Here is a 27,499-nt window from a genome sequence, read left to right on the forward strand (position 1 = left end):
CGTTTCTCTCAAATATTATATATTACTTGGTAAGACTTCATATATGAACATGTAAAAATATCATCAAACATATTGCAAAATCATATTGTTCCAAAAAAGTTATTAGTAAATGCCATGTCATAAACATCAAAAAGGTCGTTATTAGCTGGAAGCTTGCATAACAGCGAGCCACGCGGCAAAACTAAACAATTAGAGCAAGTATGTGCAGTTGGTATATACATATATGCTTCATGTGTCTTCTGATCCTATAAATGAACAAAAATAAAAATATTATTATAACTTGCAACACTTAAGAATGTCTAGTTTTATTATTTTTATTTAAAAAAACAATTTTTTATGAAAATAACCTTCAAATATTTTTTGAAAAATTACATCATAAATCCAAGCATGGAGTTTTTTTACACACATTTTTGCATATTTATTAAAAAAATTTCAAGATCTTGCAAATTATTCTTGTTTATGTTTTTAGCTTATTATAGAAATCACACTAATTAAAGTAAACTGGGGTGGTTTTGTCCCACTTTGCACCTAAATTATCCTAGGTACAATAGCTGGTGGCCAATTAAAAATTGGCCACAATTGGTCTACAATTAAATTGGATACAATTAAAAAAAAGCTCACTGTACCTATGGCCAATTTTTTTCAAACCCCTCTATATGGCGGAACTTTTTTATTTAAGTCAATATACTTATATCAATAGAAAGTAATTGGTATATACATTTGATCATATCAGTTTTACAATTTTTAGACAAGTGCGGAGCATTAAACTTTGACGTTGAAAATACGTGGCCCTAGGTACACGAACTTCCCCTACACTTTAAAAATTCCAGGGCTTTTCCAGGATTTTTGAGAAAAAAAAAGAAAAATCCCAGGACTTTCTAGGATACTAGTCCCGGACATTGCAGGACTGTGGGAACACTGTTATGGTAGAGAATATAAACATTTTAAAACAAAATATATATTGTGAAACAAAGTCATGCAGAAACATGCAGGGCCAAAGTTGCCCTTTTTTACATTTTTTAATTTTGCAAGTTTTGTATTATGAAGAAATCTAAAAACCATAAACTATGAAGAACCATCCAAACCACTTCATAGTGACACTTAAAAACCATTATAGAAAAGTTAAAGCAACATTTTTACAATTAAATGCCCTTCCTGATGTTAACATGAATCAGGTTGTACTAGATTACATATTACCAGTAGCTGGATAACATGACTTGACAGACTATAAAAATAATATTTTAATAACATACATCTTTCAAATTATAATTTAGTTTCCGATAACAAACTAAATTTGAATGAAATAAATTATTCCGATATTTATTTTGAGTATGAGCAAAATCTTTCAGTTAAATACTACTATTTTATTAAATATAATAGATCTTTTACTTTTTCATCAGCTTCAATAGTAGGAATAAATTCAACAGACGGTTGCAATGCAAACCCAAGTAGAGGCTCTTCTGAAGCTCCAGTGACGAAAGAAAGAATATTTGCCAATGAAACACACTCTCTTCTACCACTGGCAACCTAAATAATATATTATATGTAACATCTAAAACATCACAGTGATCACTGTTTTACATTTAAAAAAAACTTACCTCTCTGACATATTTCACAAACATAGAATAAATCTCTTTTTCTTTAACTAAAGCCGTCGACCCTTCTGATGAAAATTTTGGCTTCAATAATTTTAAAAGCATTTTTGCTGTGAATTGTACTTTTGAAGGTCTTAATAATTCAAGTAATTGTGGAAACTCTTTGAAAAACCTTATCAAATTAAACTTGTTTAAACCTTTTTGTATATTAGATATACAAATATCTGCTGTATTTTCGGTGATCTTAATAATGATGCTGTCTGGTAAATATGTTTGTAGCTGCCCTCCTTGAAAGAGTGCAATACCAATTAACAAACCTACAAAGTAATATTCCTCAGCAAAGAGCTCTCTCAAACCACTATCAAATAATCTCTCTTTAATCATTCTATTGCATTCTCGTATCCACTCTCTCCTTGGACCACCATAATCCTTAGCTAGTTCTCCCATAAAGTCAACTTCAAATGTAATTAAAAAATTTTCAACGGATTCTAATTCAGCAAATGTTGACATTAAAATATTTTGTCGATCGATACAAATAAAGTTTATCTCAGAATCTTTATCCGTGTTTTCATCAATGTTTTCTATATCTTGAACTCTGCCCTTGATCATTGTTTTTTGAAGAAACCTTAAAATTTCTATTGGATCCTGAAGATTATTTTCTTTAATTTCCTTAATTTTTTGGTTTTCAAAATCAATTTCAATATATATATTTTTATCAACTGAACCTTTTGCTACAAATGAAGCTGATGTAAGTTCTTTTATTTCCTGTATATCAACTTCATTAACATCTTCTTGATCTGTTAGTTGTGAACTTTTTGATACAAATGAAGCTGATGGAATTTCAATAACTTCCGTTGGAATGATCATTTGATGATCATTGCATCGTTCTTTTAGCTGTAAATATAAAAGCCCTTGTCCAGCTAGTTTTTTTACAACATCATATGAGTAATCAATATTTGAGCATTTATTTAATTTTGATATTTTTTTTTCGTGATACTTTAACAAAATCGAATTCATCTGAACCCAGCAAAGGAAATTTTTCATGCAACGACTCCTTTATTTTCTCTCTTATTATTTGTTCACTATCGAATTCATTGATAATCAAAATTCCATTTGCAATTACAGAATCCCATTTTAGGAATTGTTCTTCATCATTTTCTGTAGATGAAATTAGTGCAAATTCTAATGTTTTTGTCATTTTCTTTGATTTATTTTGATTGCCTATGTGGTTGCCTATATTGCTACTGTATGATGCTGACGACCTTAATCTATCGTTTCTATTAAGGCGCCTAAAAATACCCGATGAACCACTTTCATTGAGCATTCCTCTAGCTCTTTGTAATGTGGAGGTTATTGTGAGTTCCGATTGTGGCCTGCTGATATTTGTGCTTTGATTTGTGCGAAGAAGAGTAGAAGCTTCCTCTAACAAAGATGCAACTTTGCTATAACTATCCATATCGGTATAAGTATAAGTGCTTTTTATAACTACACGCTTTTTCTAATAATATTATTAAAGTATTTTTAACCCTCCGTCGGGCGCAACTGATCTAACAGGCACATGCTTCATTCATTTGTTACTTTCTCCACACCGGAGCGCTTTTAAATCTAGATCTTTCTAGTAATTTCCTGTCTTTATAAGACTTATAAAACCCTCTCACTTAGTTACTTAACAGATAACGCAAAGTGTATTAATTGACCTGTGTGTTCTGATAGGCTCATTGCGCCCGATTAAGTCATTTTATTTAGGTAGCTATTTTTTAATTTTTTTTTTTCAGATTTGTTGATTTCGCACATTTTAAACTAGTAATATTAAACTAACTGTGCGTATTTCATAAAAATAAATAGAAAATCTTCAAATGGCCTAATATGCACATTGCGTCTGATTATGTCATAATTTATTTATTAAAGAAAAATTTAATGGCGTCTCAATTTGATGAGCTAAGGAAGTTACTTGAGGAAGAAGTTTGAAGAAGAACCTGCACAAATTGAATATTTTGCAGAAGAAAGTGATATTGACTCTGAAGATGAAGTTGAACAATGCATTCTTAATTCAGAAACTGAGCAATCTGAAAACGAAACAAAAGAAGATGACAAAGAAGAAGGAAACTCTTTTATGGGCAAAGATAAAAAAACGGAGTGGCTAACTAAACCACTAAAAAAAAGTCGACGTCGAAAGACACACAACATTTGCACTCATCTTCCAGGAGTAATTGGAAATGCAAAAAATGCCAAAACTCCATATGAATGTTGGAATAATATTTTTAATGACAATATAATTGAAATGATGGTCACATACACAAATATTTATATTGACTCCGTAAAAGATAGGTTTGTGCGGCAGAGAGATATCAAATCCACTGACATAATTGAGGTAAAAGCATTCATCGGACTATTGTATTTAGCAGGAGTATATAGAGCAAATCGAATGAGTTTGGAAGATCTTTGGGGAAAAGAAGGTGATGGCATTGAAAAATTCTCTCTTGTTATGAGTCTCAAACGGTTTAAGACACTTATTTGTTGTCTTCGTTTTGATGACCGAAGAACTCGAAACCAAAGAAAAGAAACTGACCGCCTTGCCCAGTTCGAAAAATCTTTGAAACATTTGTCAATAATTGTCAGAAAAGTTTTAGTCCAGGGGAAAATCTTACTGTTGATGAAATGCTTCCGGGATTTCGAGGTAGATGTCAGTTTCGGCAATACATACCCTCAAAACCAAACAAATACGGTATAAAACTTTATAGTCTAGTTGATGCCAGGATGTTTTATACTGTCAAATTGGAAATTTATGCTGGGCAACAACCACAAGGCCCTTTTTGTTTTAGCAATAAACCAAATGATGTGGTGATGAGAATGGCTGAACCTTTATTTGGATCTGGTCGGAATATAACAGCGGATAACTGGTTTACTAGCTTCGATCTCGTAGATAAATTAAAAACTAAGAAGCTTTCATATGTCGGCACTGTCAGAAAAAACAAAAAACAGCTACCAATTGCATTTATAAATGTCAAAGGTAGAAAAGCAAACACAAGCATGTTTGGTTTTAATAATAATAAAGTTTTGGTCTCCTACATCCCGCGCGAAAGAAAGAATGTCATTCTAGTTTCAAGTTTGCACGATGATGATGCCATTGATCCTCAATCTGGAGAGCAAATGAAACCGGAAATAATCACTTTTTACAATCAAACTAAGTGTGGAGTTGATGTAGCAGATCAAATGTGCGCTTCTTATAACGTGAGCCGAAACACCAGACGTTGGCCTATGGTAATTTTCTATACAATACTAAATATTGCTGGGATCAATTCGCAAGTAATTTACATTGGGAATAACCTCGAAAAAAAACGAAGAAGATTATTTCTAAAAGAGTTGTCACATGAATTGGTTTTGGAACACCTACAGAGAAGAAGCATGAATATCGTTGGAATACCTTTTAGTCTACGTATTAGGATGCAAAGATTCCGTCCAAGAATTGATCAAGAAAAATCACAATCTCCTACAACTTCAAAAAGACGTAGATGTGTCACGTGCACTTTAGAAACGGGTGTAAGAAGGTTATCTCAATACGAATGTCGAAAATGCCACCAATCACTTTGCATGAGCCATCAGGTTTTAGTCTGTCAACCATGCTTTTCTTTATACGAATGCATCAATTTAAGTGAACATGAAATATCCAAATCAGAATAAATATGATTTAAGTACATTAATGTGACTTACAAATGGAATATTTTGAAAAATCTTGATGCTTTGTATTATTTATGTTTCTGGTTATTTTGAAACTAGATTTTTTTTTGTTTTATTACTTAAATTGTAATATTACTCAGTATTTTATCATAAGACTGACTTTTTGCATAAAAAATTTGATATAATTTTTATATACATCTTTATAAAGGTCAGTGATTACTTAGTATAGTATATGTTAATATGAGTTGTTAAAAATAGCAGCTTTTAACTCTGTGCCTAATACGCACATTGCGCCCGATTTCACATGTTTCAATATTGCGCCCGACGGAGGGTTAAATGTTGACAATGTTTTGTTCAACCAAAAGCCGATTGGCCGCGTTCTCCCCAGGAATATTGAATATATATTTGAAAAAGATTGAATATATTTGAAAAAGATTGAATATATTTGAAAAAGATTGAATATATTTGAAAAAGATTGAATATATTTGAAAAAGATTGAATATATTTGAAAAAGATTGAATATATTTGAAAAAGATTGAATATATTTGAAAAAGATTGAACATATTTGAAAAAGATTGAATATATATTTGAAAAAGATTGAATATATTTGAAAAAGATTGAATATATATTTAGAAAATATTGCATATATTTTTCAATTTGAATATTGCTACAATCCGGCAGGCATAATGGCGTGTTTTAGTACTCTTTAATTATTTTGGACAATATAGCAATAAAAGATTTTAAAGATGTTTTCCAATGAGTAATAATGAGATATTATTGATTATGTATAATTATGTCTACTCCGTTACTGTCAACTCCGTGATTTCCTCTTAATAACGGAGTTGACAACAACATAACGGAGCTGACATCACGAATATAAAAAAAATCAAAAGCTTTAAACTAAGCTATTTTCTGCATTATTGCAGAAAATACACCAAAAGTTTATTTATTTATTATTATTAAAATATATTTCAAGAATTACATTTATTTTAAAAGTCTAACGTATTAGAGTCAAATGTAAATAAAAACCAAATAATAAATGAAATCCTAATACTAAAATACTTACAAATTACTCTTACAATAAATTGAAAGTCAAAGAACACAGCGTATATATGGTAATCATATTTAACGCTGCAAGGTAATCATATTTTATCGCTGCAGTAAGTCCCTAATGGTTGACGTGTTTATTTAATTAAATAAACATCAGTCATTTACAAGTATATCCGACTCTTTGAGGCACGATCCTCCTTCTATATGGGCACATCTGGAACCCGTGCTAATTGAACTCAAGATAGATAACCCACAAATTACAGATCTTCATTTTTTTTCTGATGAACCAACCACACAATATAGGAATAAGCAAAACTTCTTCTTATTCTCTACAATGATATACGAATTAAAATTTAACTTAGCCAGTTGGAATTTTTTTGAAAGTGGGCATGGCAAGGGAGCACCGGATGCGATAGGAGGATCTGTGAAAGGTCAGGCAGATTAATTGCTTAATATGGGTTGTGACCTTCCAGATGCAGAAAGTTTATATAATTTTCTTAACAATGGACATTCATTAATAAAGTTTTACTATATTGAGGGATCCAAAATTATTTCTTTTGACTTAAAATGTTCCAAAACTTTAAAGGCTATTACAGGCGCTATGAAATTGCATCAGCAGCACACAGACAGAAAATTTAATGTTTTGTATCGAGATTTAAGTTGCTTCTGTAAGAGAGCTACAGTTTGCACCTGCTACAATTTAAAGCGATATATGTTTTCCAAAAACACTAGCACGGTAAAAAAAATATTTGTGTATTTTATTATTTTGCTTATTTATTTGCTTCTATAATAATTAAATTTATTTTAAGTACTTCCGTGAATTCTTTTTAATATTTCAGAATTTTAACAGTGATGAAAGCATTACTTCGGCCGATGCAATGGATGTCAATAATGACCAATTTCAACATTTAAGCAACAATATCATTGATCTGGTTAATTTCGATGAAAATTTGAATATCTTGTTGATTGAAGCAAATGATGTTGTGAGCGACCACAACTTTCTTCACATTAATGATGTATGGTAATGATCCAGTAACGGAGCGGACAGTATTTGTACAATTTAAATCCGAAAAAGATTTTTGTCGAGTTTGTTTCTTTTTTTAAAGACGCTTTACCTTTTTTAAAAAGACAATGTACTGAATTTATTTGTATACTAAGATTTTCCCTTTAATTTAAAATGTAACTTACACTGTTTTGCTTTTAAATAATAAATAATTAGCAAATGTCAGTAACGGAGCAGACATTGTCACATAAATTAAATTTTTTATCTCATTAAATTTGGCTAATATACTTAACATGTAGGCTGTAGTTATAGTACCCAGTATATTTCATTACAAAAATAGAATTTGTTACAAAAAAATAATAATTCACAGATGTAGTTACACTTATGTTACGGTAACGGAGTGGAAAAAATTATTGGACCTCATTACTTGATGATATCCAAAAACATTTAAAAAGCAGATTCGTGCAAAATCAAATCTATTTTGTACATCCCTAATGATAAAATTTACCATACTTGTTAAAATTTTATAGATAGTCCAAACTTTATTTTCATGCAACATTAGTTGCGACAAAACCGTCTTATGAGAAATTGACTCATATGTATTATTTTTTTTCTAAAAACATATATTTTAAAAATAAAAGAGAATTGAATGTTTCGAAATTTAGACTTGTTCTTCTTTTCGTTTTAATTGCACCTGCAGTTGAGAATACTCTTTCAGAAGCTGTTGAGGTAGGGCGTATTGTTATTAAAGCGTTATACAAAAGGTCCAGCGTTGTCGACCGTTTTTTAAAAGAATCCAATTGACGAAATTCTTTCTTCAAATCAATATATTTATCAATTTCGCTGCGATTGCTAACATGACAGTTTTTTGGTTCTGTAATAGAACTTATTGCATTTTGGAGTTCTTTTTGCAATCTGACTGCAACTGGTGATGTTAATTCTATTAAATCATCTGCATCAGATGAGGTAGAATCATTATTAATTTGCTCTTCTTCAAACATTTGTGGATATATTTGTTCCATAACTTTAACAGCGAATAATATTGCTGCATTTTTTGATGAATATTTAAAATGAGCGTTAGAACTTGGTATATTTCCACTCTGCAGATAAATGATCAATGTCATTAAAACTGGATCTCTTCTTTCATCCATCCTTATTTTGATCGCATGTATCAGTTTTTTTGCTATATTAGTTTGCATTGGTTGCAACTTTTCAAATAAAAATTTGTAAACTCCTTCAGCAGTTATGAGATTTGCATCATTTTTACTTAATTCAGTAACAGCAGTTTCAACTGGTGCCAGAACATCAACAAGGTTTTGTAGCGCAAAATTATCATTTTCTGGAATTGGATCAATATTCAATTCGACTAAGGATTTGTTAACACATTCTGATAGAATTAAAAATCGTTGAATCATTACACTCAAAGAATTCCATCGTGTTTTTATGTCTAATTTTAACTTGAGTTTTTTCCCCATTTTTTGAGCTATATTTTGTTGCAAAATAGAATGCTTTGTAGCTGATTTTTTAAACATTCTTATAACACCTCTTAACCTGTTAATAATTTGATCAAAATCTAACGTCATCATATTCATCTTCCTCAATAAACACCAAATTGTAATCAGAGCACTGATCTTCTGTGGAATCTTCTTCTACATCTTCATCAACAAAATCTTCGGTATCGTCAAACACTTCATTGCGAATAGAATTTTTTGGTATATAAAAACAATCCATCATGGCTAAATGAAGCGCGTGATTATGGCAAAGTTGATTTAAAACACCTAATATATTGCCATATTTTTTCATTACGGCTGTTGCATCGTTAGTAGATGCAATAACATCATTTTTTAAGAAAATCCCAAAGTCTGCTAACTTAGCTTCAACCAAATGTTTAATTGTTTCTGCATTTGCCTGCTTAATTATTTCCGTTAAACCCAGAACATAGCATTCAATTGTATTTGAGTCAATTCCAATCACATGAGCTGTTACGTTTACATAACGTAAAATAGTACAATCTGTCCATTCATCCACAGTAATAGCAAATTTACGATTTGCTGTTTTTAATTTTTCAAATTTTTCCCACAGTTCAACACATTTTTCTTTATAAAAGCTATTGATGCATTTTGAAATAGTTGTCGGACTTTTCGGCATTTTATAACCTTTTTGTTGCACGTAACCAGCTATGGCTTGGGATTTACTCATTGCTGTGATAGCCATTCCATCAAAAGCTGCGACTTTTGACAATATTTCATTTAAAGATTCTTTTTTTACAAATGGCCAAATATTATTTATTTCAGTATTTTGTTTTTTCTTAGGAATATTATTTTCTCCATCATTGTCATTTGATACCGATTTAGATATCAATATGTTGTGTCGTAGCTTCAAATGATTAATCATAGCAGTAGTTGAACTTCTCCATCCTATGTTCGTGTTGCACCTACCACATTTGGCTTCACCAATATTTTTTTCGTCTTTCTTAAAAAACTCCCATACCTTGGATTTTTTTGACATGGCTAAAAAAAACCAGAGATGAATTATCTAAGAAAATCTAAAAAATTTTAACTTACCACTTCAAATTATGCAACCACAAATTGTATATTATATTATATTTATTTAACTGTATATTATATTTATTTATTCACAAAATATTAAAAATTATTATTATTAAGATTATTATTAAGATTTTTTTTTATGGAACAAATATGTATTTATATTTTCAAGCAATCTAAATAAACGACTGTTTTCTAAAAGCAAACAAAAATAATGTCACACAAAATAAAAACCATACAAAAATGCAATTTAAGTTTTCCACTTCAAGGTTATATAAAAATGTTAAGAATTTTTTCCGTTTGCAAAAAGAGAAATATTTTTTTTGTTTGCAAAAAGAGAAATTAACAGTTCTTTTTTAAAAGCTTACTCTGCATTTACATTTTTGAAATTATTTGAATATTGGAGAAAATATTCGAATATCAAATAGTAAAAAAACACGCAAATATATTCGAATATCAAGTATTCGAATACTTAAATTGGATGGTCTAATATATATATATATATATATATATATATATATATATATATATATATATATATATATATATATATATATATAGCTATTTTAGAAAGTTAATAAAGGTTAAAAAAGTTAAATCATATCATGGTTAACAAGTGTGTTGCATATGGTTGTAAAACTGGATACATCAGTTCTTTGGAAGATAAAAAAAGTTGCTTCTTTTCATTTTCCTTTAAAAAATGAAGAGTTACTAAATTATTGGGTTCATTTTGAAAACCGTAGTGATTGGGTGCCTTCACCTAACTCTGTTTTGTGTGAGAAGCATTTTAATGAAAAGTACATTATTCGTGGTATAAAATGCAAGTTAAATTGGAATCTGGATCCTATTCCTGAAATTTGTTCAAATGAGTGCTTAAAACGTCCTTCCACACTACCATCACCTATTGCTATGAGAAGACCACCTAAAACTCGGATTTATCAAGAAGATGAACTTAGTTCTTTTTCTAAAATTGATAAAATTACTGACTGGAACATGTTAAATAGTAAACATTCACCAGAAGGGTTTGAATTTAAAAAACATCTCAATTGTGTAATTTATTATAGTTTAGTATTTGATCCAATTACACATTTTCCATTGATTCTTGAATCAATAAAAATTGACAATTGTTTATGTGTAGCTTTACAATATAAAGGAAATAATGTCCCACTTCCTCCATGGTTAACTAAAGGTCATAATGCCAAATTAACTTGTTTGAGTATGTTAGAGAATCTTGCTTCATACATAAAAATCATTGCTTCTTCTAATAGAAATATGCTTCTTGATGAAATAAATAGTCGAATATACTATAAATCCAAGGGTCAACCACAGTATTCTGCCAATATGATTAGACATGCTTTATTATTAAGATATACATCTAAACAAGCATATAAAATGTTACTTGAATTTTTTCTGTTACCTTCAATTTCTTTATTGAATAAAATAAAACAAGGTGGAGTTGATGCAATAAAGGCTGCTAAAACACTGCTTGAGAAAGGTTCAATACATGAAGATATAATACTAATTGTAGATGAATTTTATCTTCAGAAACAAGTACAATATTGTAGTGGTGTTTATGTGGGTGCAAATGACGAGGGTACTCTGTACAAAGGAGTTGTTGCATTTATGATACTTAGTTTAAAGAAATCTATTCCTTTTATTATAAAAGCAATACCTGAAGTTACTATAAGTGGTAAATGGCTTTCAGATCAAATATCAGATTCTATTAGTTCTCTTTCTCTATCTGGTTTTAAAATTCGAGGAATTGTTACTGACAATCATCAAGCAAATGTAACTGCATTTAGTTTGCTTCATTCTAAATTTGGTAACCAATCAAGTTTATTTATTCATCATCCTGATAGTCCGAATAATAAAATATACTTATTTTATGATAGTGTTCACTTAGTTAAAAATATCAGAAATAATTTATTACACTGTAAAAAATTCGTCTTTCCATCTAATAGTTGTCCAGCTGGTTATATTACTTGGGGAGATTTTCATCATCTACATTCTAAAGATGAGCAACTTCAGGGTAATTTAAGAAAAGCTCCAAAAATCACATATCAAAGTCTTTACCCTGGTAACAGAAAGCAAAATGTTTCTCTTGCACTGTCCATTTTTGATGAAACAACAATTGCAAGTTTTAAAAGTTATTTTCCAGAACGAAAAGACATTTCTGGTTTTCTTACTATTTTTCAAAAATGGTGGACTATTTCAAATTCTAAACAACAGTTTAGTCCAAATAAACTTGGTAATGCAATTGTTTGTGATGATGGTAAAACAACTTTTTTTAGGCAACTTGCTAATTGGATTGAACTTTGGCAGAAATCTCCATATTTTACACTATCAAAACAAACATCATCTGCTCTTATCACAACTCTGTGTTCCCAAGCTTTACTTATAGATGAGCTTATTGAAGAAGGATATTCGTATGTGCTCACTTCACGACTTCAAAGTGACCCAATAGAGCGTAGATTTTCACAATATAGACAGATGAGTGGGGGGAGATTTCTAGTAAGCTTACTAGAAGTTCAACATTCAGAAGTTATTTTAGCATGTCGGTCTTTAATTAAGGAGCATGTAAATTTTTGGAAAGAGGATCTAAAAAAGGACCATAATAACCCAATTAATAAGGAATTACTGGAAATATTAGATTTAAACTCAAATGAGATATCTGAATCAACTCTCTTACCTGAAACAGAAGAGGTTGCAACAACAATTGCTGGTTATATAGCTAAGAAATTGATAAAAAGAAGCAAATGCAGTTATTGCAAATCTATGCTAGCTACAGATACAAACAATATAGTTATTTGTCCATATCTACAATTACTTTCAAGAGGTGGTCTTACTGTACCTTCACTTTCACTCAAAGATTTTACATGTGGATGTTTTGCAGTCTTAGATAAACTTTCAAATTTAATAACTAAACAAGGGGCTAATATCAAAGAAGTGTCAACCTTTGTTTTATCAAAATACTTCCCAATAATTACTTTTACTTGTGATTTACACAAAGAATGGGGTTTTAACTTTGCTTCTAAAATTATAATTAATATCTTTTTTAACAATAAGCAGAACCTAATCAATGCCACTGTAAGAAAAGATGCTGTTAAAAGTTTTAAAAGTTGACAGAGACAAAAGTAAAGTTAAAAAAAAACAAAACATTATAAATAGATAAAACATAGAAATGGATAAAAATATAAAAGAACATAAACCTTAACCTGTGATTTCTTTATAAATTCCCGGCGCCACTCGACTTTCTCCCCCCCCCCCCTAATTTTATGATTGATTCTGATAGAGAATTTTATGCTGATTAAGAATCGTATAAAAACATGGGTCTCAAAATCAATGGAAAGTGCTCTAATTCGAAGTCAAAGTTGTAAAAAATCCCACTAAAAACCCTAATATTCGCCATTTTGAAAATACTAAGTTAATGATCTTTTAGCTGACAAAAGCAAAACATTAATAGCATGGTTTTTACGTTAAAAAATTCGTTAAAGTATGTTTATCTTGCGCAATTTTTTGTGGCAATGAAAATAGCCGTTTTTTGATTTTTTATAGATTAAACTATATTGCAAGTAATGTACTTTTGTAATAAATTTAAAAAAAAAATTCAACAGTTTTGTTTCCTAAAAGAAGAACTTATGAAACTTAGTACATAGTTGTTCTACCACATGTAAAATTTAGAAAATGTAACCTTCAAACCGTTTTTTTAATAAAAAAAACCAGCGTAGGATACAATAATAATTATTCATCAATTTTTCTACATTCTCACATTCTACGTTCAACCTTTATTTGAAATCTTCCATTAATTTCATTTCGTTATAACACTTTCGTTACAATACTTTAAAATAATAATGCTAAGGCTTATGGAAACCAGGTCTGTTTATTGCGCAATGTAACGGTAATTTATTTTCGTTAAAAATGAAAGCGTTTTGAAAAAAAATGGCGAATATTAGGGTTTTTAGTGGGATTTTTTACAACTTTGACTTCGAATTAGAGCACTTTCCATTGATTTTGAGACCCATGTTTTTATACGATTCTTAATCAGCATAAAATTCTCTATCAGAATCAATCATAAAATTAGGGGGGGGGGAGAAAGTCGAGTAGCGCCTAAATTCCCAATGTTGTCGATTTAAATGTATTAACAGATATAAAAATATACATTAGACACAAATATATATAATACACATAGATATATATGTTTATAAATACATAAGTCGCTGGTATGAAAACACAAAATGCCAGTTTTCTGTGAATACTTTTTATTTGTACTCGTAGTATTACATTTAGTTCGCATGAGATATGTTTTTTCTCTGTAATTGCGCAGCCATCTTTTTTATAAATAGGCCTCTTAGAATCGGCCTCTAAAATGTCACATATACGGCCGTGTAATATAGTAGGCCATGCTTTGAGCATACCGAAAAGCTTAATTTCTTGAAAGATCTGGATTGCACCCAGGAAAAAACACCTAGTTTGTCACACTTTGTCGGCAAGAAATCATAGTATATTTCCGTCCTCTTACATTTAATTAAGGATCAAGAAAAACATTGGCGGAACTGCCCTGCATTTTTCTGGGACTTCGTCGACCAATTTAAATTTTTATTTGATTTTGTTAACCGCCTATATATGGTCAACAACTGCTTTGAACGGGCAGTCAAATTTGTATCAGATTGTCCTGATTTTATCTTCAATGAAGGGGACAGACAGGATATCCTTTTGGATTATTTAACTTATCTTGATGTTTCTGAAAAAATGACAAAAGTGACAAATTAAAATTTGTCTAACTTTAAACACGATTTAAAGCCATTTGTGAAGTGGAGTTTTTCTGCAGTTCCTATCGTGCATTTAAAGGAGTGGGGATGGAGTTTAGCGTTTTGTAGGTTAGGCGGTTGGATGTATAGGTGTATGGGGATGCCTTTTGGTTCTGTGTAATGGTAGCGCTCTGATTTATTTTTGTTAATACGTGCACTTTTCTTTACGCGCAATATTTCTCGTTTAAATACTAATAATAACAATTCTTTTCCTTTAATTTTTCTTATCGTTAAAAAATATTTCTCCACTTTAAATTCTATAAAAACTATTTTTTGTACTCTCTTGTAAAATTAAAACTCCCATCTACTTCTTTCTCGTAGAGCCTAAAAACTCTGTCATCAGCTCTTCTTTTCGTAATTTTAAAGCTCCACACTACTTATCCATCCACCTATCTATCTTCCTTTTTCTTGGCTTTCTCTCGTTTTTTCCTCTCTTTTTCGTAGTTTTCTCGCTTTTTATATTGGTTATATTGCTTTGGGCGTTGGCGCCTTTTCATTTTTATTCGTTGCCGTGTAAAACATTGATTAATTTTTTTGGGTGGTTATATTATTATAAACAACATCTTGTTTCACCTAGGATTAGCTTCTTCACACATTTCATAAATTTCATAAACTTAAAAAAATTTCATAAAATAGGCATATTGTTGGTTTTGTCGTGGAGGGTCACAATTATCAGGTCACTAATTGGTCAATTTCCCCTAACCTTTATTATTGATTTTATTGTCGAATTCGTTTAAGATATACGATGAAAGAATCGGACAAAAAAAAATTTTATAAGTATTTTCTCTTATATTTTTTAGTAATAAGGAAATATGTAAAACCATTTTAATACAAATTTAAAATTAACAAACTTACATTCGGGGAAAAATAATGAAATAAATAGGAAACGTTCCAAAAATGAAGGCAATTTTCTTTGAAATATTTCTTGAAAATAATAACTTTTAGAATGTGCTAATCAAACGATTGAACCATCTAACTAACCGGTGGATTAAACCGCCGTCAATGTGACGTTCTGATAAATAATTTTGATGGTTTAACGACTTTCGACGGCGAAATAATCTCCAAGTATTATGTCGCCTTTGGTTAAATGAAACGTCCGAACTTACACTTTGGAAATAATGCTCAGTGACAATAGATTCTTTAAAATCTGTGCTGCTGACTTGATTGAAGTCACTCTGCAGATTACACTCTCCTGCGTCACACTCGTTGCCGCTCGATAGGTTAAAGTGGCAGTCAACACCATTTTTTTTACCTAAAATGGTAAAATTGACCCACAACTTATTTTTAACATTAAAAAAATGACATACATACATACATACATACATACATACATACATACATACATACATACATACATACATACATACATACATACATACATACATATACACACGTTTTTAGTTTAACGCAAACCGGATCAGAAATAAACTCCGTTGGTTAACTAAGAAACAAACGAAATCTACAACTCGCGAGGTTAGAATTATTTTGTTCTATCTCCAATTTTGAAAGTTGGGAGAAAATGAGTTATTAATTTTAGTTAGTAATAATAACTTTTGAAATACGCATTATTTTATAAATTTTTTTCTAAATAGTTTCTTTAAATATAAATTTATTTAAATAATAAGTTATTATTTCTTTAAAAATAAAAGCTAAAGCTCTAAACAATTTTTACTTTTAGAAAAAATCAAAAACTTTCTCCCAACGTTTAAACTTGGAGATAGAACAAAATAATTCTAACCTCACGAACTGTTGTTTTATTTCTTATAATCCTTTAATAAAAATAAAAACAATTTAAACAATTTTTTTCTTTTTGATTTTTCATTTGATTTATTGTTTATTGGAATGACACAGGTTAACCTACTTAATATCCATAGTACTCAGCTATAAAATGCTTAACAAATGTTTACCAAAAAGTTCTATTTGATTGACATCATCTCGCTTTATAACATGCAACAAAGAAACCTCATCGAGACTCTCGTTACGTAAACTTCCAACTTTCTGGTCTTGATTTTCTTCTCCTCTAAATATTCTCAGAATTCTTTCCGAATGCTTTCCCCCTGTTTGGGATAGAATGTCATAGCAATTACGACCTTGAAAATCTTTTATACTAGGTGAACCTATAAAAAAATATATACAGCTCAACATTTTTTGGTTAAAAATTATGGGGAAAAAACAAATGAAATTCTGTCAAAAATACGAAGAACAATATTTATCTAAAAATTAATTTAATAGTGTTAAATTTTTAAATTAAATACTGAATACGATGAAGAGACTTTTAAGAGGAATTACCTCCAGCTTTTAATAACAGCTTGATAGTCTCTTCTTGATTACTAGTAGTCGCAATGTGCAATGGCGTGAAGCCACTGTGTGTTGCAAGGTTAGGATCAGCACCATAATCGAGACAGAGTTGAGCAAATACACAACCAAAAGGTGACGGCATACCTAAGAAAAATAAAGGAAGGATGCTAAGAACATCATTTTAAATGTAAAAAAACAAAACAAAACAAACAAAAAAACAAAAGTAAAATCTATTAAAGTCTGATGACATAACGATAAACTTCTAAAGACCTTTCTGTGTCAGCTACGTGGAAAACGTCGTAAAATCGGTTTTTAAAATGTTTTTTGCAAAAAGAATCAAATGAATGACTTAACAATGATTGCTACAAAACAAAAGCAAGAAACTCTTTTTCATTTAAGTTTTGCAAAATATCTAGAAATTCTTAATAAGTTTACTTTACTAAATTGATCACTTTTGTGATTAATGGTACATTCCAAAAGTAGCAAAGTCACATGACTTGAAAGGTTAAAATGTTACATTTTATGATTGAAGTTGGGAGACTAAGGATAAAAATTAGGCTCTTCATGTCAAATGAGAGCTAAGATATTCCTAAAATATTTCAGTAAAGAGGAGGAGGAGGAGGAGGAGGAGGAGGAGGAGGAGGATGATGATGATGATGATGATGATGATGATGATGATGATGATGATGATGATGATGATGATGATGAAGAAGATGATGATGAATATTTAAAAAGCAATTCATTTTTACGTGATAGAAATGTTGTTTTTTAGAAATCGTTCACACGAACAATCGATTCGAAGTAATTAGGTTAAAATTCAACCTATTGGATTGGAGAGAAAGTTCTTTCGCACTTGCACCATTACAATTTTTCTTATTAGAACATGGGAAGCTCTATGATTTTCTAGAATGTTCTAGCATTTTGTTTTAATTCATCAATGGTACATTATTTTCTAGAAATTTCCACGTAACTACATCAGCGAGTACAGTTGATTCACTTGACATAAAGTCAGATCAGAAATCCCATATTCGAAACTGTATCATATGAGTACCAGCACGGTCATTCCGCCGGTGAGGCCGAACATAACATATTCAAAGCCCTAAGCCAAGACAGTATTCCAAAACGCACTTGTCAAATTTAATTTCAACTTTTTCGTTCCTATGAGTCCCAACTCCAGGACCGTCTTGGAGGTCGGGTCATCCAACTGAAGTTGGTTCTGAAGTGGTACGCAAACTAGTCGATGAGGATTTAAGACTTAGTAGCTGCTGCATAACCTCCAAACTCCAATGTTTTCACACCTCAGTGCTGCAATGTCTTCATTCATTGGGAAAGGTTCTAAAGTTGGGGATTAAGTTTCCTTACAGTCTGACATAACATGACAAGGATATGCGATTGAAAATTTGCACATTCTTGCTCTCCAAAAAGCGACACTTTGACTGATTAGATCACTTAATCACTGGCGATGAGAAGTGGGTACTTTATGTAACTAAACACACGAAAGTCAAAGTGGATTAAGGCTGTAGAGCGGGAAGAACCAGAGCCCAAAGCAGATTTTCACCAAAAGAAACTCATGTTATTAGTGTGATATTTATGCATCTCTCTATCAGCTCTACGTTTACGGTATACAGTATTCCATCAAGTTGGTAAGATATTTTAAATATTACATAAATTTTGTGTATCATTCGCCAGCTTGTGTATAGTACTATAAGTTGGTTAAAGAATGCTTAAGGTATTGAACATCGGTTAGGAAAAGATCACCTGCTAACTGTACGAACTTCAGGATTAATCAAAGCTGTGAGAAGCAGAATTCTGAGAATTCTGGCCTACTAAAAGGTTAATCTTAAACATTAATGGACACTAACCCTTCCGATTTAAATCCGCTGGACTACAAGTTCTAGTCAGTGTCGGAAGATATTGTCTGGAAGACACGATTTTTAAATTTAGAGAGTTTGTGAAAAACTTTAAATAAACTATGGTCTATTTCTGATGGACCTCTTGCGTACTTTCGTTGATTTTTAGCTGTCATGTTTAAAGGCCTGCGTGAAGGTTAAGAGAGGGGATTTCGAATAAAAAAATTTATTTTTTTTAACATGTGTAAAATGCAACAATATAAAAACTATTTATAACGTCATTCAAAACCTTTGTAAGAGAAGTTATAGCAGGATAAAGTGTTATTTGCTCTGATTTCTTAAGACTTTAAGGAAAAAGTTGTGTGCTAGTTGGATTTTATTATTTAAAATATTTAACCACAGATTACATGTTTTAGAATTATTTTTCCTAAAACATGTAAACACGGGTACAAAAAACTATCGAAGCTGTAGATCGTGAAACTAATAACTAGATTAAAATAAGTGTAAAAAACTACTAAAAAAAAAACTCCTAACAAAAGAATTTATTGATAGTCTTGCTTATTTGGGAGCAAAAAAAACTTTAAGAAACTAAAAGTTTGTTTTGCAATTTTGATATTATGCGATCAGGATGATTGGATTATGCAAATAAATAGAAAAGATTGAGTTTTTTTACTAGGGTAACAAAGTTGACACTCTAAATATCCATGTTTCTTTTGCTAACAGGATCATATAATGAAATATAAACGCTGGTGAAGAAAAGAGGGGCCAAGCAGTGATCAATTGATTATTGGAGAAAACTACATCAAAGATGAACAATAAATTAATAGAAATATTCCCACTCTATATCAAGAATGGTCTGAAAAATCATATCTCGAAAACCCTGGTGAAATAAATACAATATCTTGACTAAATTTAACAAAATTTCTATGGCTCAACAATGAAAATTCTTTTCCGAAAGATTTTAAATAAAACTTGTTAAGGACTCAATTTTTGTACTGTGCATGAATGAAATCAGAGCAATAGCATGTAATGTGGTTGCAGAATTATTCTTCAAAAATGACATTTAACATGACATACTTTTTCATTTAACAAAATATTAAAGTGAAAGCTTAATATTAAAGTTATTTACACCTTGTGCTTCAAGTTCTTTAACCAGAAATGAAAAAACTTTTTCACGATGAGGTTTTTGATAGAGAAAAGGTAACATGATTTACAAAAACGGATGCGAGATTTAAATTTAAGGCCTCTAAATTTTCCGATAAATTAATGAAATTGGGCATGGTTTACTTTTTCCTGTTGTGTCATCACTGCGCTAACAATGTTGTATGAATATGATATGTATGCATAATCTCACTTTATTTAAAAAAAAAAATTTAACATTATTTTATTACCATCTTGTAAGAAACATTTTTAGAAGTTTTTTTTTTTTGAAAGTTAAAAATTATAACTACTTTAAAAATCAATATTATGCATTATAACTGAGGAAAATACAAAAAGCATTCTAGTTAAGCATTTTAAAAAATCTAACCTGCACTAAGGTGGATAGCAGCTAGCCCTCTATGAAGATAATTAACATCAGCTCCTTCACGAAGGTATTTTACTGTACTTCTGGAGTTCACAAACAAAAAATAAAACTTAATATTTATGTAAACTAATTCAAAATTGATAAATATAAACAACGGCAATTTGTTAAATCACAGAAAATTTTTTACATACTTCAGATTTTGTTTGCGAATAGCCTGATGCAAATTATTTTCCAAATGAAAACTATCTGACTGATCTGAAGAGTATCTGTGAACAAGCATAGTAGAAATAAAATAGTTTAATTGGTTGAGAAAGACAAAACAACAGGTTTGAAATAAATTTAGGCTTACAAGAAAAAAATTATCATAAAATTCTTTAAACTCTTGTACCCTGAAAATACCTTTCTAATGTCTCATTGCGACTAATATTTTTTGGGGACTTCCCCTTTGCTAAAACATTAACAGCACTCAATGTATCTAATGAACTTCGAGACTGAACTATCTGATTGAATAAAATAAAGCATATGGAATAATACACAACCTAAGATAAACTAACATAAAAAATTATGTATAAAAAAGCAATTATTAAAAACTAAGTTTAAATCATAAATATACATACCATGGTGTGACCTAACAAAGTCTTACTTATTTTTAAATAACTTATTATTTAATAACTTAGTTATTTTAACTAGATATCTAGTTAGTTAAAATAACTAAATTTTTTTCTCTAAATGTTTATTTTATATATACGAAATTTGTCATTTCTTAAATAAGGACTTTCTTAAAGCATAGGACTTTGTCAGGTCACACCACGGTAACTTATATGTGCATATCGCTTAAATTGTTATTTATATCATACAGGAGAAATCATGATTTTATGCGATACGATAAGACATTTGATATGAGCTATTTGTTATTTCAGTAACAACAAATCACTAATACAAAGTGTCTTACCATAAATTCAGTTACACTCCAAACTCTGAAGCCACTCTCAGTGAAGAGGGTGGTTTCAGAGCTTGGATTGTAATATATGTGTTTTGTCATATTTTTAAAGCGGATCATTTTGAATTATTGTTTATGTTTTAAAATATTTGTTTAGCATTTCTGATCAGAGGAGATATCAACAAAACTTGTGTTTTACTTGCAGTGACTTAATAACTTTGCTTGGTATTATAAGAACACCAAAATTCTAAATTTACAAATGTTCCCACAACAACAGCCATGATAACATGTGGAAATACTGCAACTATAACAAAGTTGTTTTTAACTTTAATATTTTTTAATCTGGCTGATTTTTTGTATGAGCTTCTTTTGTGATGTATAACAATATTAGAGGGTATAATAATATTAGAGGGTATGCATTGCAAAAATATAAATTTCCCTATGAGCTTGGGCTAGTCTTTATACGCTGCCAGCTTAAAGTTTGAGAACATGAAAAAAAAAAAAAAAAAAGAAGGTTAAAGAATAAATTAACATTCTTTGTGGAGGCTATATCATGTTCTTTAAAACATCTGCATCAACTTTTCATTCTAAATATGCATATTTTAACCTATGCATAGTTTAGAGCTCTTTTTGAGATCATTGTCTTGCTGGAAAATGAATTCAGTACCACTACTTGCAACCCAGATGGAGCTGAATATCATTCAAGAATTCTATTGTATTCCTCTTTTTCATTTTATCATCAATTTTAAATAAATCTCTAGAGTTAGAAAAGTAGCCCCAAACATGACAGAGCCCCGCCATACTTCACTGTAGGCACCACACCTTATACTAACATCTCTTTAGCAGATACAAGCTCTTCTTTTTGAACCAAATGTTTTGAGCTTTGATTTGTCACTCTAAAGACCTTTTCCAAAGTCTTTTATTACCTATTCACAATGAACATAAACCCATTCTAGTCATTGTTTCTTATTTTGAAGTCAAAGTTTTTGTTTTCTGACAGCATCTTGACCAACAGATTAAATTCTTATAAACATCTTTTAACTGTGTTAACTGTTGATGCAGGTTTATTCCAAGTGCTAAAAACTGTGGTACTGAAAATTGCCTATTTCATTTACTGGTTACAACAATTCTTCTATTCTTGTTGTAGCTTTTGGCCTTTAAAAAAAAGATGATCTTGATGACTTTCACTTTGCCTGTATCACACAATGAACACAAATACTTGATATTTTTATTGTAAATGTTAAAATAGAAGGTTGCTTTTCAAAGACTAATTTTATAGACTTCCCCCATTTTTATGTCTTTAATTTTAATAAGTCAATTGAAGACTTTAGTCATGTTTAACTCTTGTTTAATAAGCTGTATTTATTTCCACTTGAATGTCACCTAAGTTTTCATCTAAGTGTTAATAATTAAAGAAATGTAATATTTAAGCATGAAACAATAAAAATGATTTAAACTTACATTTAAAACTAGTTGAATAAGCCAATAAACAACTTTAAATTGGAGAAAATACAGATTGATCACACTGTTGATTTTAGACATGCTTGTATACTTTACTAATTTTTTTAAAAATAACTGTAACCTTGTATACCTTATTAATTTTTTTAAAAATAACTTTTTTAAAAAAAACTGTACACGTCTGCAAAAAACTTAGCTTCAACAAAATACTATCAATTTTTTAAATATAATTGTATATTTATACATAACTCTCAAACTTTTGACTGACAGTTTATATACATTTATATACCAGATTTGATAGACATATTTATCTTTGCATAACAGGAACCTGAAAGGTACTGCAAGTGCTTTTTCGAACCAAGGTTGCAAGGTGTAATACCACAGTTTATAACAAAACTGTCTGCAAATATCTCAAAAAGTTTTAGAACAGCTCATGAGCAGCTTTGATGGGAAGTTTTACAGACATTAACTATTTATGAAATAGGTATTAAGTATAAATATAGTTTTAAAGACATTTTTTTTAACAAACATTTGCTCCTGGTTTCAGGATGACAGGTGTTTATCCACTTAACCATGATATGCTTAAAAGTCATGCAACTTCATTTCAGCCTGTAACATCTTCATCAGTTCTTGCAACAAGTTTCTTTGTTATCTGCAGTCCAATTTACACTACTTCTCTTAGTTTATTTGAATCAGTAGTTCCATTTGCTATACTCTATGTATTAGTTACTCAAGGGAAAAGTAGTAATAAAATTTTTCTTGAGAGCATTTGTCTCAGAGATTTTGTCTAGTGAAATTTTGTCTTTTGAACTTTTGCCAGACAGCCTATACTAACAATCTTAATCAAAAAGTAGGTCTTTCAAATGAACATCCATTTTAACAATGCAATTAATTCATAACATGGGGCACAAACAAAAAAATATTTTGATGGTTTAGACTTTGAAAGAAAATGTGCAGCACATATTTTAAGAAAAAATTCAAATAACATTGAAAATATTTATAAATAAATATCTTGCACAAATAACTTACACAGACAAATCACACTTTTGTAAATTTACACAGATATGTATTTTCACAAGCTTTCAAAAACTATCAATTACTAAATTAATAAATCTTACAAAAAATAGATTTGTAACATTTGCTACAAATCACACATCTAAGATTAGTTTAACTTTTACACACCTTAGATATACTAAGGTGTGTAAAAATTTGAACATCAAGCATTTGTTATAAAAAAAAAGTTAAAAGGAAACTTAATAGTAAAATAAATTTATAAATTTATATTTAAAAAGTAAACATTTAGCTACATGTAGTATAGCATTTTACTACCTAAAAAAACAGCAGTTATTTTTGTAACCAATTATACCTGGAGGTGCAATTGTTCTAAGCATTTACACCGCACACAGTTACACAAAGATGGAGTATCCCTTGAATAACAACTTTTAGATGGGCAGCTACTAGATGATTCAAAACCTAAATAGCATAGTAAAATATAAAAAAAGCAAAATATAAAAAATGAATAAGTTTATAGCATAGATAAAGTAACATTGCTAAAAATATAAGTATGAGTACCAGTTCTGTCATATTTTTTTGTTCCAAAATTCTTCTTTATGCCAATATTTCCATCAAAAGACTAAACAATTGTAACAGAAAAAAGTTCAATTTCTTTTAATATTGTATAGCTTATCATTTTTTTCATATTAAATAAAGTAAACAAAAAAACTGTGTGCATTTAAAAGAAAATCACAAACATTTTCAGGAAAGAAATTTAAAAAAACAGGGGTAAAGTCAGCCCATGGATTGGGATTGACTTTACCCCATGGTATGGCGTAACTTTACACAACTTGTAATAAAATATAAACACAAAATCCTTTGAAAATAAACAGCACACAAAACTTTCCATAAAAACTAATGGAAAACTAATAGAAAGTCAAGATAATGTTCAGTAACATTTGGTTATTACATAGTTAGAAAATATGCTTTCAGCATGAGAGACGTTAAGAAGTTTGACAGTATGTCAACATATCCCTTTTTATAGACTTTTGAAAATGTTTATTTACATCTAAGCATTGAAATGAACAATTTTATATATCTTTATATAGGTTATTCACTGATAAACCAGTATGTAAAAAAACTCCAAAAAAGTTACTATGAAAGCACCATATAATATTTTTGTGAAAACTCCTTTACTTTGTAAAGTCATCCCTAATCACAGTACCTAAAATAACTACTTAAATAACCTAAAAAACCATGGTACCTAAAATAACTACTTAAATATTTTACACTACTTAAATAAGTAAAGAACTTTACATAGATTTTAAATAAAAAATGAAGGTGCAAATGCTGTCAACAATTTGTCACATTTAGCCTAAAAAAAAATACACTATGAAATTTTTTTCCCCCCTTTTTGTTATAAACTAAGCCAAGTAATGACTTAACATAACTATGATTCTTCTTACATTTTTTAACATAACTATGATTCTTCTTACATTTTTTAACATAACTATGATTCTTCTTACATTTTCTCATGAAAAAAAAATTAATGGAAAAAAATTGCATCTGACCTGAGATAAATAAAATGTAAAAATGCAGCAGGTTATATTATATGAGAAAATCACATCTTTGGTCATATTATATGAGAAAAATCACAATATTTGGATGTTTAATCATTATATTATGCAGTTAAATGACTAATCTAAGTAATAATTACTACAGATAAATCTAACCCTTTGTGTAGCTACCATAACTTTCTTCTGTTTTTTTGCCCTATTTAGAATCTTTGAGCAGGTTCCGGACTTTTGAACAAAAGTTTCTATTAAAAGAAAAATGCATAAAAAATAAAACAAAAGAGTTTTACATATTATTTCCATTGAGATACATAAAAATACATAATTTCTTGTTTCATTAATGATTATGAGTATTATCATTTTTAATATCAATAGGAAAAAATTGCTGTATTAATGAAGTGATCAAGACAGCATCTTAAATAAAAATATCTTTTTCTTCTCTTTTGTCTATAACAATTCTGACCAAAGTTTTAAATACTTATGAGCTTCAAATTCTGTTATAGAATCAGAAAAAAAATTTTTAAAATCTGAAAAATGAAAAAACAAAAAAATCTGAGTATGCTATTAAAGGTTGTCTTTAAAAATTTTTAAAAAAACTAATAACTTACACTGAAAAAATTCAGAATAAAATCATTTAAAACTTATTTGAATATATTTCCTGAAGATCCTATCAACTGTGGGATCTTAGTATCATTTAGAAAATATGTTTTTTAAATGTTTTTTTATGAATTTTTTTGAACTTTGAATTTTTTTCTTTGTCTATAAATAGTTCAGTGAAAGCGAAAATGATTAATGAATTGTATAATGATTTTTCTAAAAAGTGTAAAAATTGTTAGAAAGTCTGTCTTAACACAAGGATAGTTATGTAAGCTCAGTACGTCAAATACTTTAAATTATTTCTAAATGGTTTTTATAGAAAGTTTTTATCATAAAAATTTTTCCAAATACAATTTAAATTTTATTGAAGTATTTTACTTTTGTAAAACAGTATTTCACTTTACAAAGGTAAGAGATATACTTATGTTTTGTAATTTCATATTTGTTTGTGATCCTAATAGAATGCAAAACAATTTAAGTTAAAATGTAATTGGTATTCCTATTGTAAAAACGATCACTAAAACATTGTGTTCTTTTTTTTAAAATGTTTGATGCTCACCATGATTTTTAATGTAAAACAAAAACTCAATCTCAAATTCTGGCAATGAAGTTACTGTCTAGAAAAAAATGCAATTAGTAAATTTAGACAAAAATAATAGAAGTTAGAACTACAGAAACAAATATTTAACACCCATCTCTTAATTTAAAGAACTTACAGAACCTAACGTTACAATTGTTGGATATAAAATATTGATATAAAAGACAGCCAACTCACATTTTCAATTCTTCAACAATTGCATTTGCTTCATTTAAAATTGTAAAAAATTAAAACAAATGCACTTTATTACTGATTTTTATAATAAATCAACTATAACAGGGTAAAAACGTAAAGATTGAAATATTTAAAAATATAATACTCTATATTCTGAAAAAGTAATAACTCAATATTCTGTATTGTCAAGTGAATACTTTAAAAGCTCAAACTATACCAAAGCTTTATTGTTTGAATACATGATCCAAGTGTCTTCATCACAAACTCTTTTTTTTGGATATGCTCCACTACAATGTTTAATGAAGGCAGTGTATTCTAAAATATAAAAACCATAAAAATTGTCTAAATAAAAAAAAGAACTCAGTAAGATGTACTGCAGCTTATTGGAGATCAACATTTGCCAACAAGTACAGCATGCAACACACCTGAGTCTTTAATAATTAGACTTGTAAGTGAAAACTCTTGACCAGAAGGTTGCTTGCCAAGATATGGCCCTAATATTTTGTGTTGGTATAACAATCTGCGTTCACATAAACTTAAAAATAGCAAAAAATAACACAATTTGGTTAATGTTTGTCATCAAAGTAAGATTTGATGAATTTGTTTAACATTTGTATAAAGAAATGTAAAAAATAAAAAAAAAAGCATTTACAATTTCATTTAAACTATTAATACATACTTTTGAAAAAACTATAAAAATAGCTTACCTGGATAACTGAAAAGTAAGAACATCAGGCCAATTTAAAGTTATGATCTCAGGTTTCCATAAAAACTGAAAGCAAACTGGACAAAATGACTTTTCTTTTCTAAAC

The 27,499-nt window shown here is 29.4% G+C and overlaps 4 protein-coding genes across 9 annotated transcripts in view; 1 reads left to right on the plus strand and 3 right to left on the minus strand.

Moving 5' to 3' along the window:
* Window positions 1-2: 2 nt before the first annotated feature.
* On the minus strand, window positions 3-3,121 carry LOC149882894 (uncharacterized). Its single transcript, XM_090099507.1, has 3 exons — window positions 1,599-3,121; window positions 1,390-1,527; window positions 3-245 (listed from the first exon to the last, which is right to left on the minus strand). Exons 1-3 carry the CDS (start codon window positions 2,637-2,639, stop codon window positions 81-83), a joined length of 1,344 nt encoding a protein of 447 aa, XP_089955633.1. The 5' UTR covers window positions 2,640-3,121; the 3' UTR covers window positions 3-80.
* Window positions 3,122-6,192: 3,071 nt separating this feature from the next.
* Window positions 6,193-7,348, plus strand: LOC149882895 (uncharacterized). The gene is made up of 2 exons (XM_090100969.1): window positions 6,193-7,059; window positions 7,163-7,348. Exons 1-2 carry the CDS (start codon window positions 6,778-6,780, stop codon window positions 7,346-7,348), a joined length of 468 nt encoding a protein of 155 aa, XP_089957095.1. The 5' UTR covers window positions 6,193-6,777.
* A 284-nt stretch (window positions 7,349-7,632) lies between these two features.
* LOC149882896 (uncharacterized) lies at window positions 7,633-13,360 on the minus strand. Its single transcript, XM_090101154.1, has 2 exons — window positions 13,088-13,360; window positions 7,633-9,836 (listed from the first exon to the last, which is right to left on the minus strand). The coding sequence occupies exon 2, from the start codon at window positions 9,832-9,834 to the stop codon at window positions 8,893-8,895; it is 942 nt and encodes a 313-aa protein (XP_089957280.1). The 5' UTR covers window positions 9,835-9,836; window positions 13,088-13,360; the 3' UTR covers window positions 7,633-8,892.
* Window positions 13,361-15,449: 2,089 nt separating this feature from the next.
* The window catches only part of LOC145192962 (uncharacterized), a 29,838-nt gene continuing 17,788 nt past the window's right edge, over window positions 15,450-27,499 (minus strand). For all 6 annotated transcript variants that reach the window (XM_090065652.1, XM_090065654.1, XM_090065653.1 and 3 more), the window contains 13 exons: window positions 27,395-27,493; window positions 27,113-27,222; window positions 26,905-27,002; window positions 26,475-26,532; window positions 25,478-25,563; window positions 24,324-24,384; window positions 24,118-24,224; window positions 20,753-20,853; window positions 20,545-20,619; window positions 20,357-20,436; window positions 16,970-17,122; window positions 16,588-16,797; window positions 15,450-15,932 (listed from right to left, as the gene is read on the minus strand). In XM_090065652.1, coding sequence (XP_089921778.1) covers window positions 15,622-15,932; window positions 16,588-16,797; window positions 16,970-17,122; window positions 20,357-20,436; window positions 20,545-20,619; window positions 20,753-20,853; window positions 24,118-24,224; window positions 24,324-24,384; window positions 25,478-25,563; window positions 26,475-26,532; window positions 26,905-27,002; window positions 27,113-27,222; window positions 27,395-27,493 — 1,549 coding nt within the window. In that variant the 3' untranslated portion in view covers window positions 15,450-15,621. The remainder of the gene's footprint in view (window positions 15,933-16,587; window positions 16,798-16,969; window positions 17,123-20,356; window positions 20,437-20,544; window positions 20,620-20,752; window positions 20,854-24,117; window positions 24,225-24,323; window positions 24,385-25,477; window positions 25,564-26,474; window positions 26,533-26,904; window positions 27,003-27,112; window positions 27,223-27,394; window positions 27,494-27,499) is intronic.

This window comes from Hydra viridissima, unplaced genomic scaffold (genome assembly GCF_058129835.1).
Source record: "Hydra viridissima isolate aposymbiotic clone 2 unplaced genomic scaffold, HvirCarnegie_v1 scaffold_10, whole genome shotgun sequence".
Lineage (NCBI taxonomy): Eukaryota > Metazoa > Cnidaria > Hydrozoa > Anthoathecata > Hydridae > Hydra > Hydra viridissima.

Excerpts from the sequence above, each read along its gene's own strand:
- LOC149882895 (XM_090100969.1), top strand. The coding sequence starts at position 6,778 with ATGGGTTGTGACCTTCCAGATGCAGAAAGTTTATATAATTTTCTTAAC. Across the intron at positions 7,060-7,162 it reads TTTCCAAAAACACTAGCACG|AATTTTAACAGTGATGAAAG; the intron begins GTAAAAAAAATA and ends TTAATATTTCAG.
- LOC149882894 (XM_090099507.1), bottom strand. The coding sequence starts at position 2,639 with ATGAAAAATTTCCTTTGCTGGGTTCAGATGAATTCGATTTTGTTAAAG. Across the intron at positions 1,528-1,598 it reads TTGTGAAATATGTCAGAGAG|GTTGCCAGTGGTAGAAGAGA; the intron begins GTAAGTTTTTTT and ends TATATTATTTAG. Across the intron at positions 246-1,389 it reads CTATTGAAGCTGATGAAAAA|GATCAGAAGACACATGAAGC; the intron begins GTAAAAGATCTA and ends GTTCATTTATAG.
- LOC149882896 (XM_090101154.1), bottom strand. The coding sequence starts at position 9,834 with ATGTCAAAAAAATCCAAGGTATGGGAGTTTTTTAAGAAAGACGAAAAA.